The sequence below is a fragment of the Nerophis ophidion genome, linkage group LG09 (genome assembly GCF_033978795.1).
Source record: "Nerophis ophidion isolate RoL-2023_Sa linkage group LG09, RoL_Noph_v1.0, whole genome shotgun sequence".
NCBI classification, from domain to species: domain Eukaryota; kingdom Metazoa; phylum Chordata; class Actinopteri; order Syngnathiformes; family Syngnathidae; genus Nerophis; species Nerophis ophidion.
In genome coordinates, this window is record NC_084619.1 from 52,815,588 (window position 1) to 52,830,806 (window position 15,219).

Sequence of the window (15,219 nt, forward strand, 5' to 3'; positions counted from 1 at the left end):
ATATTCACAGCTGCCTTGTTTATAATTACTGAAAATGCAAATGTTCTTATTACAGCACGTGCCCGAGGGGAGGGCCAAATCCAATTTCATCCTTCCTGCAACCTAATAATAATTATTGCTGGCTTTAAATTAGAGCCAGCGATCTGTCATTTAGACGCCTGATAAATGTTGGGAGATGCACACCTTTAGAAGCACTAATTTAGCCAAGGGAAAAAAAAGACATTGCAGCAAAGCAAGGCTGAGCCTATAGGCATTACTTAGCCAGTGTGCGTCGCAAATTCAGGTAAATCAATTTCCATAACTTTGCTGGCTAGGCTAAGAAATAAGAAAAAAAAATGCAATAACAAACACTTGCCATATATGACATCACAATGGTGCACCAATGTAGCATTTTGTTAGTTTATCGTCATTCTTGGCCTTTAAACCTGGACATTATTCTCCTGTATTGTGTGTAGCATTGTAATGATATAAAAAAATTCATATCAGGGTTGTTGTGGCCAAAACTATCCTGATCATCATTATTATCGCAGTATTGTTGAATGCGCTCAAAAAACATTTGACAAACTGAAATATTTTGACCAAATTACTTTGATTAAAAAACTAATACACATGAATACACTGTTGGAAAACTCATTATTTTACATGCTTTGCGTTTCTTATGCTTCACTGATCGTGTTTTAGTATTTTATCTGTTTTAATGGCTCTGCTTTTATTGTTTTAAATATCGGTTTGCATATTTAAATGAAAAGTGCGTAACAAACAAAATCTATTATAAATATGTATTTTCTCTGGTCTGTGTTGTGGCGTCCTACTCTGTTAACCTAAAAAAAACCTCCGTCTTGTATTCCTCGGAGTATAGAACGATCTGTCCTAATAGCACAGCTTGTACAGTTGTGATCAAAACTTATTCAACCACCACACAAGTTTGGTGTTTAAGCAAGTTGGACATTTATTCCGTATTTTGTTTATAGTCATATCAAATAAAGATGCATTAAACAAATGCAACTTGAATCACAACATTATATTTTGTAACACACCAAACAGTGTCATTTCTCTTAATATCTCATTGACAAAATTATTCAACCCCTTGAAGATCATAATTTTTAAGAACAGAATTTGAATAAGGTCTTTTCAATCAGGTGTTGAAAACACCTGTAGATGTGATTAGAACCATAATGAGCAACAATTAAACTGTTTGAAAAAGACTGTGACGCTCAACTTCTTGTAGATGGTCAATGGTGTATTTGCAACATGGTGAAGTCCAGGGAGTGGTCAAAGAAGTCAGGAGAGGAGGTAATTTCTCTTCATAAGAAAGGATATGGATATATGAAAATAGCAAAGACATTACACATTCTAAGAGACACAGTTGGGAGCATAATTCACAAGTTTAAAGCTAAAGGCACAGTGGAAACACTACCTGGGCGTGGTAGAAAGAGGATGCTGTGTGCAACTGCTGTCTGGTATTTGAAGCGTACAGTGGTGAAAACCCCCGGGTAACAGCTGAGGAATTACAACCGGACATTGCAGAGGGGGGAAACGCAGGTTTCGTCCCAGACAATAAGGCGCGCACTACGAGATGAAGGCCTCCATGCCAGAACTCCAAGGCGCACCCCACTTCTGACTACCATGCACAAGAAGAATAGACTCCAGTATGCCAAATAATCATCTGGACAAACCCCAAAGGTTTTGGAAAACTGTTCTATGGAGTGATGAGACAAAACTGGAACTCTTTGGGCCTATGAATCAACATCAAGTCTGGAGAAGAAAAAATTAAGCTTACAAAGAGAAGAACACCTCGCCTACTGTTAAGCATGGTGGGGGGTCAATCATGCTCTGGGGCTGTTTCTCTGCCTCAGGTACCGGGAATCTCCAGCGCGTTCAAGGCATTATGAATTCTATTTCCTACCAGGATATATTAGCTGCAAATGTCATGAAGTCAGTGACGAAGCTGAGGCTTGGGAGACGTTGGACCTTCCAACAGGACAACAATCCCAAGCATACCTCCAAATCAACATCAGAGTGGTTGCAGAAGAAGGGCTGGAAGACTCTGAAATGGCCTTCACAGTCGCCAGACCTAAATCCTATAGAAAACCTGTGGTGGGACTTGAAGAGGGCAGTTGCAGCACGGAAGCCCAAGAATATGAATGAACTGCAGGCCTTTGCCCAAGAGGAATGGGCTAAAATACCTGTAGATGGTTGCAAGAAGCTTGTGTCACGTTTGAAAGATGTAATTACTGCCAAAGGGTGTTCTACTAAGTACTAAAGATGCATGTAACTAGGAGGTTGAATGATTTTGTCAATGAGATATTAAGAAAAATTTTCTTTTTTTGTATTTTGTTAAATACAGTGTTACAATTTAAGTTGCATTCGTCTATTTGGCACATCTTTATTTGATATGACTATAAACAAAATACGGAATAAATGTACAACATGCTAAAACACCAAAATTGTGTGGGGGTTGAATAATTTGGATCACAACTGTAGGTTCAATATGCAGAATTGAATATCAGACAGTAAAGTGTTTATACAACTTTAGATTGGGATACGTTGTTTCTTAATGGGGAAAGACGTTAAGGTCTCTTGTTTTTCTGGCATCTGGGAGTTTAACTAACTGCAGTTATCGATCACGTTTTTTTTTATTATTTCAATTTAATACTGTAACAATAACCATTGGGAGTTTTACCGCCGTAACCAATATTACCGTTTATCGTTACATCCCTAATTGTGTCACAAAGCATGACACTACTGTTTGTGATTTGTCAACTTTTTCGTTAGCAATGATGAGACGCACAGGCAGAAAAAAGGAGGATGTGCTGCAGTAAAGGAAGTATGTCTGGAATCAATGGCTTCTCCTCTTTTCTCTCGCTGCACCCTGAGATAATATTTAGACAGGGATGGAGTTTCAAAACCTGCCCTGTCTTAGTGCACTACCAAAAGTTAGCTCCTATACTATGTCTCCGCAGTCCATCTTAAACCCCCGACATTTATTAAAAGTTTATGAGCACTACAGTTTTGTGTTACTTAAAGTAAAGAGGAAAAAATAGAAATAGGAGAGGCGGTCCTGCCACACTCGTGTGCAATGAACTTGGATGGACAGAAAAGCAAGATGTTTTTTCTGCAATTTTGTGATTTATCTGCTGAACTACAAAGAGAACGCAGGGTCGATTAATTTCATCTGTCACCAACAGCAACCAGGTAAAACACTAGTGAGGGTACTAAAGAATGACCGCACTTCATCTTGAGCCTCCCTCCCATGTAGTGCTGCATTCTGGGCTTTGAATAGAGGCTAGCAGAAGAGACGTGCACTAAAAAGTAAGCAGAAAAACAGTCCTCCTGCTGACTAGTTAAAATATTGTCCCGGTATAAGTGTTCTTTATCTCACAACTATAGGTGGAACGGATGGAAGTTCCAAGCACAGAACAGTCTCTTACCGCCTCTGTGGCCAAGTTAAAGTATATTACCAGTGTCCCTGCTGCAGTCCAAAGTCAAAAGCTTGCTAAATGGTTGAAAAAAAAAAAATGGCGCGCTGCTGATCACAGGAAACTAGTAAGGAATAATTCAGCCTCACTTGATTTAAGGCTTTTATAGAGGAAGTCTGCTGGAAACATTTGTTCTGGGCAACAGTGATTTTTTTTTATTTCTTTTTTATTCTGCTGTGTTTTCAGTGATTGAGTATGTGGAGGAAAGCCACAGACACATGAGAGAGACTAATAGCAAAGCCAGACATTCACTGGTAAGGTGACATGATTTGTCTATTAGATTGTTGACAATATAATCAAATGTAAAACAAACTATAGAATTTCTGCATGACTGTACTCACGTTCTACACTCACAGTACCATATTTTCCATATATAAGCCACATCCACTACATTGTTAGATGATAAAATTATATTCTTTATTCCTTTTTTATTCGTTGTAAGTGATATTCTATTTTCTAAGATACTGAATTTGGAATTTTCATTTGTTTTCGGTTATCAAAATTGGGAAAAAAATTAAGAATCGAAATGTATCACTGTGTGTTATAACTTCACTTGTAGAATGAAATTACTGAAGTAAATCAATTTTATATTCTTATTTATTGAGCAGAACCTGTAGCATCTAATAGGGGTGTCGGTCGACCGATATTGGCCTAAAATTGTGATACCAGAACACATCGGTATCAGTTTGTCTGCCGATAATTTTACTGGCATACCGTATCAAATTGTGCCATGCCCCACATTGCAATAATATTGGTGCAAATATGTCCGTAGTGTGCAATTATTTCCAAGTTTGTCTTACTGATCGTAAAAACAACAGTTTACAATGAGCAGTGGCTATTTGAGAGGTGAGTATAAATACATTCCTTCAATATCTTGGCGTCACACGCAGCGTTTATGCAACAAAGTAATGATACTAAGCGACCAGCGATTCTAAAGAAAACTACCCAACTATATGGGGTGTGGGAAAAAAATCGATTCGAATTTGAATCGCGATTCTCACGTTGTGCAATTCAGAATCGATTCTCATTTTTAAAAAATAATTTATTTATTTATTTTTTAATCAATACAACAAAACAATACACAGCAATACCATAACAATGCATTCCAATTCCAAAACCAAACCTGACTCAGCAACACTCAGAACTGCAATTAACAGAGCAATTGAGGAGACACAAACACGACACAGAGCAAACCAAAATTAGTGACAGCAGTATCAATATTAGTTATGATTTCAAAATAGCAGTGATTAAAAATCCCTCATTGACATTATCATAAGACATTTATAAAAATAATAAAAAAAGAACAATAGTGTCACAGTGGCTTACACTTGCATCACATCTCATAAGCTTGACAACACACTGTGTCCAATGTTTTCACAAAGATAAAATAAGTCATACTTTTGGTTCATTTAATAGTTAAAACAAATTTACATTATTGCAATCAGTTGATTAAACATTGTCCTTTACAATTATAAAAGTTTTTTTTGAAAAATCTACTACTCTGCTAGCATGTCAGCAGACTGGGGTAGATCCTGCTGAAATCCTATGTATTGAATGAATAAAGAATCGTTTTGAATCGGAAAAATATCGTTTTTGAATTGAGAATCGCTTTGAATCGAAAAAAATCAATTTATAATCGAATCGCGACCCCAAGAATCGATATTGAATCGAAACGTGGGACACCCAAAGATTCGCAGCCCTACCAGCTATAATCAATTAAAATGTAGACAACAAGCACGAAGCAAAATGGGGAATGGAGAAAATACAAGTCTATCTGTAACAGAAAAAGCATCAGGTGACATGCTTTGTTTCGATGTCAGAACCAAATCACAACGCCTGAAAAAAACAGTATCAGTGAAGCACAAAAGACATAAACATACTAAATTATGGGATTTCTAACACCAGTTTATAATGGTATATGACATGGTTTATTTGCTTCAGACATATGTATTAACAAGTTACATCACATAGTTACATTTGCACAATTCAGCGTGTCCAAAAAAAGAGTCGGAAGAAGCAAAGCTTACATTTAATCCTAACCATTCTTAATGTCTAATAGCACAATCTAACTCTCATTTGTACATTAGTTCACTTCCTGAGTGAAAGATAGTAAAACAAAAATATCAGGTGTAGAAAAAATATAAACGTCAAGTAATGGATCATTTCAATGATTGTACCAGTATAGAGTAGTTCCAAACTTTGTACAGTCCGAAACGAACCTCTTAGTTGTTGATAGGAGAACATGTTATTTTACTTGACAATTGCTCAATACTTTTAATTACAAATTTTTATATTTATTTTGGGCTTCACGGTGGAAGAGGGGTTAGTGCGTCTGCCTCACAATACAAAGCTCCTGCAGTCCTGGGTTCAAATCCAGGCTCGGGATCTTTCTGTGTGGAGTTTGCATGTTCTCCCCGTGAATGCGTGGGTTCCCTCCGGGTACTCCGGCTTCCTCCCACTTCCAAAGACATGCACCTGGGGGATAGGTTGATTGGCAACACTAAATTGGCCCTAGTCTGTGAATGGGAGTGTAAATGTTGTCTGTCTATCTGTGTTGGCCCTGCGATGAGGTGGCGACTTGTCCAGGGTGTACCCCGCCTTCCGCCCGATTGTAGCTGAGATAGGCGCCAGCGCCCCCCGCGACCCCACAAGGGAATAAGCGGTAGAAAATGGATGGATGGATATATTTATTTTACACCTATAAAATAAAGTAATATAAAACAAAAAAATTAACAAAAAATAATAAATACAGTAATGAATTCTATCTGTCCATCCATCCATTTTCTACCGCTTGTCCCTTTCAGCTGCATTCAGGGGCTAGGCAGGGTACACCCTGGATATTCAAATTATTTTAATTTTAATATTTGTTCCTAATAAAAATGGCACTTTTTCTATAATTTACATTGCAGTAATGTTTTTTTTTTTTTTTTTGCACACAAAGTGCTTATTTGTGAAAGTTATCAAGTAGAATCCTACTAAAAAAATGTTACATTCAGGAATAATGTGTTCACTTTACACCACGTCACCTGACATTAGTTTGATGGGAAAACCAGAACATCTATCGGTATTGCTTGATATCGCTAATGGAAATTAAGGGTTGCGTAATATAGACATATTGGATATCGGTCAGAAAGTCAGTATAAGGCATCCCTAATATTGATGCAATTCTGATCTAATTGCTGAAATCACATTATCTGTCATAATTTTAGATCATCTAATATGGTGGCTGGGTTAGCATTACCTGCGCTCCTCAGGTTGGGGTCCAAATCTGGCATCTCCTTGACTGCCTCAGGGCTTACACTGTAGATGGATGCTCCAGCCTCATTGGTAATGCTAGTGTGAGGAGGACAACGTCAACACAATAAGACAGATGCATTTTTAGATGTTTTGAGCCTATACAAGTCAAATAAGCGATTTGACATGAAAATGACAGAAAGAATTGATAAATCTAACAGGTTCCTCGTTTGACTACAAAATCTGACATGATGGACAAAAACACTGCCATTACAAATAGTCCTAGTTTCACATTAACATTTGTTAGATGTATTGAGCCTACACAAGTCAAATAGGGGATTTGACATGAAAATGACTGAAGGATTTGATAAGTCTAACGGGTTTCTCGTTTGACTACAAAATCTGACATGATGGACAAAAACACTGCATTTACAAATAATCCAAGTTTCACGTTAACATTAGATTTTGTTCAAGTAAGGATTAGGGAGTTTTCTGTAGATGTTTAGTAACCGCAAACTGTTGCCTGATTAAGGTCCTTTGTGTTTTGACGGTTCAGAAATGCTTTTTCTCCTTCAAGCTTTGATTGAATGCTCAGGGAACATTTTGGGGACGTTGAGGAACTAAGGCCCGCAATGGCACCTCCGTTCATGTGACACGCCTGCCATCTAGAGGCCACTAGGGTGTACTGCAAAAGGCTGATGTCTTGACTGTACTATATATATATATATATTATTGGGGCGTCTCCATAAATTGCAAGAGCCTGCAAATGCTTTTTTAAAAAAAAAATTTATTTCAGGAGTTCAATTAAGACGAATAAACCAATTAAAGTCTCAGGAAGTTTTTGACGTTTATCTTTCATTTTAAAAAGCATGACAATATTGAATCTTTTTCACATTTTATGAGATGTTGAATTTGGTTGTTTCATTACCTGTAAACGATAATCAAACATAGAGGAATCTTATTCAACTTTTATTAAGATGTTATTATTGGCATCAAATTGTAGTTTGATGCCAATAATAACAACATGCTTAAATAATAAGGAATCTGGATTACTCATAATTAAAAGTTGGTTAAGAAAGGACCCCAGTCGACACAAATGCAAATTTTTGTCAGAATCCATGACCGTTTTTTTAAACATTTTACTGAATGCATGATATTTATTTGGCACACATTTTTATATATACACATAACAGTTTTGTGAACATGAGGATGGGTCAAATGCAGAGGACACATTTCACCACACCCAGTGTGTGTGACGATCGTTGGGACTTTAACTTTAACAGTCTGAGTTCTCGCACTCATTTTTGTACTGCCCACTGATCGTATAGAGCAGGCCTGCGCAATTATTTTGACTCGGGGGGCCACATTTAGAGAAAAAAATGTGTCTGGGGGCCGTTATATCTATTTTAGGGACACTAAAACAAAACTTCACAATAATGTTTGTTTGAATGCTAAAAAACGTAATGGAATTTTACATTTTTCTATGAACGATAGAACACTGAATATTGACAAAATATGAATGTCACACCCCCTTTTGATCCACATATTTTGCAATCAAGAGAAACGCAACAAAACTGCAACAAACAGAGGAATACGAACGCGAAGGGTACAAAATAAATCCACCAACAACCTGATATATATACCTTTTTTATCTTTTCTTTTTTTTTCTTTTTCTTCTTTGTCATGAAAAAAGTATGTTTTTGTCATGAAAAAGGGACGTTTTTGTGGTTGGTGCACTAATGTATATTGTGTTTTTTATGTTGATTTAATAAAAAAATAAAAAGGTTTATTTTTTTATAAAAAAAAATCTTCTGCGGCCCGGTGGTTGGGGACCACTGCTCTAGATCAGTGGTTCTCAAATAGGGGTACATGTACCCCTGGGGGTACTTGAAGGTATGCCAAGGGGTGCGTGAGATTTTTTTTTTTAATATTCTAAAAATAGCAACAATTCAAAAATCCTTTATAAATATATTTATTGAATAATAGTTCAACCAAATATCAACAATAAAGTACTATCTATCTATCTATCTATCTATCTATGTATATTCATAAACTGTGAAAAGAAATGCAACAATGCAATATTCAGTGTTGACAGCCTGATTTTTTGTGGACATGTTCCATAAATATTGATGTTAAAGATTTCTTTCTTTTGTGAAGAAATGTTTGAAATTAAGTTCATGAATCCAGATGGATCTCTATTACAATCCCCAAAGAGGGCACTTTAAGTTGATGATTACTTCTATGTGTAGAAATCTTTATTTATAATTGAATCACTTGTTTACTTTTCAACAAGTTTTTAGTTATTTTTATATCTTTTTTTCTAAATATTTCAAGAAAGACCACTACAAATGAGCAATGTTTTGCACTGTTATACAATTTAACAAATCAGAAACTGATGACATAGTGCTGTATTTTACTTCTTTATCTCTTTTTTTCAACCAAAAATGCTTTGCTCTGATTAGAGGGTATTTGAATTGAAAAAAAAATGTTTACAGGGGGTACATCACTGAAAAAAGGTTGAGATCCACTGCTCTAGATGGATCAACAGCAAAAAAGGAAGTAAAGGGGGGTGTCCTCGGGGCTTTCAAATATAATGACGAGGTCAGCGCCTCCTCAATGTCCACAATTTAGAATGCAACCTTCCGCGCACGCGCGCACACACAAACAATTTCATCCCAGAGGCTTTTAATTTAAAAAGGGACTCATGCGCGCTCATCCTCATTGTATCCTATTCATCACCATCGCCACCGCTCCCCCACTCTGCCCCACTGTTCTTTTTGTCAGCTTCCGATCCATCGCGCTGACAGCTGACATATCGCCATGGAGACGCCGCTAACGAGCACTGGCACATGACCTTCAAGGGGGTCAAAATCAGGGCTGGTCATTAAGCCGACAACACACGACACACGCCGCGCACGATCACCAGGATGAGTGGACGTGGTGAGACGGGAGACGGTCTTCAATTACGAACACATTTTTCTAAGTCAAAACGCAGAGATGGGGGGTGCTAGAAAGAAACTACTTAAATCCAGCGAAAAGAAAACATGAGTGCAAATAATGAAGCGGGGATAATATAATAGGAGAGTCCTTATCATGTCTAAGTGAATTAAGGCCACCAGCGGGGCTGCTGGGTACCGGCGGAGTCACGGGTAGTTCATTGGCCGTCACAGCAAGGGCATCAGTCTGGCAGCCAGCAGAAGGTTGTCCACTGGCCAGCTCCAAGGCCTTTGTGGACGCAAACTTGACATGCTGACACACACGCACAGCCAAAGTCATTAGTTGCCTCTGCTTGTAAAGTGATGACTTGGAGGCCCAGTGGGATGGGACGGGGGTCAATGTTCGCACCCCCTTTCAACTCTAAACACATGGAAGAAACACACGGACCCTGCCAGTGGACCACCCCACTCCCCCCTTCCTGGGGGAAAGTCACAAGCTGCGGCTCTTCTATCTCTTCTTTGACGGACACAGCCTTGGGTCTGATGCACATACAAAACGACTGACCCCTCCTCCTCGAGGCCAGACATCGGAGGAGACGGATACACACTTTGATACCTCATTACAGCCCAGGAGCGCGCACGGGGAGCCTTAATGTAAATTAGAACCAGCACACCAGATCGGTCAGAAAAGACAAGAAGCAATAATATCACTGACTAATCCGATGGAGAGGACAAAAGTGAAGTTGAAGGGTTATAAGAATGGGGAAATACCACCGTTTCTTTATTCCATGAAGATGTCACTGTTAATATTCATCATTGAATTTAAGTAGCTATAGAGATAATGTTTGCATGCAATCAAACGAAAAATGGATTTGCAGTCAATAACTAATTTGTAAAGAAACATGGATTATATAAATATATATTTATATTTATATATATATATATATATATATATATATATATATATATATATATATATATATATATATATATATATATATATTGTTTTTTTAAAGATTAGCAAGATTAAAAAAGTGTTAAACCCAAATACTCATTTTGTTAGCAAATCAAAAAATGGTTCTTGAGTAACAATGGGTTTTGCTTGCAACATTTTTTTGGTTACATCTTTGACGTGTTTTCTGTGGGTGACAAATTAACAATATGTCAGAAGCCTTATTATTAGTCTTGAAAGGTGGTGTATAATAGATTGTAATATGAAACTTTGTGTTTATCCAGCATAAATATGATGATTACGTCAGGATATGCAGTACTAGAATCTGGTTAACCTTTAAGCAGGATACATTATCATTCGAGTCGGACCAATAAACAGGCCTCTGACATATTCTTCAGAGGAGTCTCCTTACACAAGATTAAAGTTGGTTCGTAGCCAAATAAAGAATTTAATGTATACCCTGAAAAATGGAATTCGTAACCAAAACTTTGAAAATATATTTCACAAAACAAGTACGTTTTTGTTTTGTTTTTACGGTTGCAAATCCTTTATCTCTTAAATGAATTTTTGTCTTTTGCAAATCTTTAACAGGTCAAATACATTATTTTTGTGTACAATCCATTTTTTGTTCGATTGCAATATAGCACACACATTTCTCTCCATAAATAGCAATTATCTTGGTGACTCACTGGTACTAACTGAAATTATCATTTGAACTTAAACACTGGGTCTTATGTTTTTGGTTTATGTTCAACTTCAATAATCATGTGTTTTATTGTATCTTTTTATTTCTGCTAGTGCCCAGAGTCAAGACCAAACTCCAGACTCCTAAAATCTGGAATAGCATTCCAGAAAATGTGTGACAGGCCTCAACATTTAATTTATTTAATTAGAGACATCATTTTATATTACAACATTGTTTCTTTTGTTGATATTAAAGTCAGTTCTGCAAAACGGTGTTCCCTATAAAAGCGTGGCGGTAATGTTCAAATCCCGGTTATAAACATTCTTATTGTGCACATGACAACTGAAAGTATTTTATTTACACTATTTTTGAAATTACAATTGTTTGAGGATTGTTTTATTGTATATTTGTTTTTTTAATATTTTTCATGATTACTTTATTTAATTTTTTTTGTCTAAACGACCTAGAATTGCCTCGTCTTCGAAGTGTGCTCTAAAAATAAAATTGGCCTGCCTTGCCATATTGGTATTAACTCCGTAATTATGGGGAGATGGATTATTAAATAAATGAGCTAATGTGCAGACACAATCTGACCAAAAAATATGTTTCAGATCTGGCCAAAAGTGCATGCAGAGTGGTGAAAAAACACAAAAAGTTGCTAACAGGCATGCATAGGAAACCTGCATGGCTTTTCAAATTCCTTTCACATGGTTTGGCATCATCGCAGAGCGTTAGAGGGATCTGTGAGGTCACAAATTAGCACTCCAAAATTTGTTCATGTAAAACAAACACACACACACAAGTTGCTGCGTCCCGGCTGCTCAAACAGCTCTGGTCCATTGTTCAGTCAGCTGCAAAGCTTCACCTCAGGGACACAAACTGAGGGATGTCTCCCTTCTCTGTCTCTCACTCAAACACATACACACACGTCGGGTTTGAAGACGATGACATTTTTCACAGAGAAAAGCGTCCAAATGGCAGGTGTCAAGGGCCGTCAGTCTCTAGCAAAGATGCTAGAAGGCAGGGGCACACATGCACACGCACTCACACAAACACACACGCACGTACACGCACACAAACTAACTGCCAGTGTGAGGCACGTCTGAAAAGAGCAAAGCCTCACAGACACTCATGTCAATCGTGCAGCGGTAAAGGCCGGTGCATGTGTTACACACACAAGTACATAAATACAAGCATACATACACATACTGTACATTCACCTAGGACCAAACATACATATGGCATATCACAGAGACTCAATGTGGACAATTGTGGGGGTCCAGTGGGGCTCGAAGTGGGATAGAATGTGTGAAAGATGCAAACAACAAAAAATGAGGAGAGAGGATGACTCACAGTGAGTCACAATGACAGTCTAGGGGAGGAGGACTTAACAAAAAAAGCCTTGCTTTACATATTGTATCAAGGAAAATCCTAAAATGGACAAAGGATGTTGCAGTTTAAAGGAGACCTTTCTTACCTCTTGGTACCTGTTTTTTGGGGTTTGGGATCTGCATAAGTCCCAAAAATTTGAAATCAAACCATGGAGGCATGGCAGAGATATTTATAAAACAATCTTGCCTTCCTTCATCTAAACTAGGGGTCCCCAAACTTTTTGACCCGGGGGCCGCATTGGGTTAAATTAATTTGGCCGGGGGCCGGGCTGTTTATATATACAGTGGGGCAAAAAAGTGTTTAGTCAGCCACCGATTGTGCAAGTTCTCCCACTTAAAATGATGACAGAGGTCTGTAATTTTCATAATAGGTACACTTCAACTGCGAAAGACAGAATGTGAAAAAAAAAAAATCAGGAATTTTTCATTGTAGGAATTTTAAATAATTTGTATATTATGGTGGAAAATAAGTATTTGGTCAATAACAAAAATTCAACTCAATACTTTGTAATATAACCTTTGTTGGCAATAGCAGAGGTCAAACAATTACTATAGGTCTTTACCAGGTTCGCACACACAGTAACTGGTATTGTGGCCCATTCCTCTATGCAGATCTTCTCGAGAGCAGTGATGTCTTGGGGCTGTCGCCAAGCAACACAGACTTTCAACTCCCTCCACAGATTTTCTATGGGGTTGAGGTCTGGAAACAGGCTAGGCCACTCCAGGACTTTCAAATGCTTCTACGGAGCCACTCCTTCGTTGCCCGGGCGGTGTGTTTGGGATTAATGCTGGAAGACCCAGCCACGTTTCATCTTCACAGCTCTCACTGATTGAAGAAGGTGTTGGCTCAAAATCTCACGATACATGGCCCCATTCATTCTTTCCTTAACACGGATCAGTCATCCTGTCCCCTTAGCAGAAAAACAGCCCCAAAGCATGATGTTTCCACCCCCATGCTTCACAGTAAGTGTGGTGTTCTTGGGATACAACTCAGTATTCTTCTTCCTCCAAACACGACGAGTTGAGTTTATACCAAAAAGTTATATTTTGGTTTCATCTGACTATATGACATTCTCCCAATCCTCTGCTGTATCATCCATGTGCTCTCTGGCAAATTTCAGACAGGCCTGGACATGCACTGGCTTAAGCAGGGGGACACGTCTGGTACTGCAGGATTTGATTCCCTGTTGGCGTAGTGTGTTACTGATGGTAACCTTTGTTACTTTGGTCCCAGCTCTATGCAGGTCATTCACCAGATCCCCCCGTGTGGTTCTGGGATTTTTGTTCACCGTTTTCATGATCATTTTGACCCCACAGGATGAGATCGTGCGTGGAGCCCCAGATTGAGGGAGATTATCAGTGGTCTTGTATGTCTTCCATTTTCTGATAATTGCTCCCACAGTTGATTTTTTTCACACCGAGCTGCTTGCCTATTGTATATTCACTCTTCCCAGTATGGTGCAGGTCTACAATTCTTTTCCTGGTGTCCTTCGACAGCTCATTGGTCTTGGCCATAGTGGAGTTTGGAGTCTGACTGTTTGAGGCTGTGGACAGGTGCCTTTTATACAGATAACGAATTCAAACAGGTTCGATTAATACAGTTAACGAGTGGAGGACAGAAGAGCTTCTGAAAGAAGAAGATACAGGTTTGTGAGAGCCAGAGATCTTCTTTGTTTGAAGTGACCAAATACTTATTTTCCACCATAATTACAAATAATTTCTTTAAAATTCCTACAATGTGAACTCCTGGATTTTTTTTCACATTCTGTACCTCACAGTTGAAGTGTACCTATCATGAAAATTACAGACCTCTGTCATCATTTTAAGTGGGAGAACTTGCTCAATCGGTGGCTGACTAAATACTTTTTTGCCCTACTGTATGTATGTATGTATATATATATATATTTATATATATATATATGTATATGTATGTATGTATATGTATATATATATATATATATATATATATATATATATATATATATACACATAGATATGATATCACGTCTTCGATTGGAAAAATTCATTTTTAGACAATGTGATTTGCCTGAGCGACGAGGAGACAGAGTAACAAGCGGTAGAAAATGGATTAGAAAGGACGGATTTAGATAAATAAATAAATAAAATTTAACTTGGGACTTCCCTGGGGCCAGATCTCGAACGCTGGCAGGCCGGATTTGGCCCACGGGCCGTAGTTTGGGGACCACTGATCTAAACGAACCATTTGGAAATTGCCCAATTTGTAACGTTTTTTTCTCAGTGTGACATCAGCGGATACATCCATATATGGTAGAAATTTACCTGAGGATCTTTGCAATCAATAAGTTCTTTCTTTTCCTCTATCCTTTTGTTATGGGGCAGACTGTCTCGTACATGCACATTCATTCTTCGCTGTGGCAATTGCTAATACAAAGTCGCGTATAGTTCGAATTTATATCGGTCAGTAGACTCCATATGGATGCGCAATAAAACAAAACATGGCTAACAGGAAGAAGACGCAGTCAATGTAGAGGCACGTAAAAAAGACATCCCACAAAAAGGC

At 38.0% G+C, this 15,219-nt stretch overlaps 1 protein-coding gene across 1 annotated transcript in view; it reads right to left on the bottom strand.

The window, feature by feature from the left end:
• The window catches only part of srbd1 (S1 RNA binding domain 1), a 97,701-nt gene that overhangs the window by 34,303 nt on the left and 48,179 nt on the right, over positions 1-15,219 (bottom strand). The window contains exon 15 of the mRNA XM_061911213.1: positions 6,721-6,812. Coding sequence (XP_061767197.1) covers positions 6,721-6,812 — 92 coding nt within the window. The remainder of the gene's footprint in view (positions 1-6,720; positions 6,813-15,219) is intronic.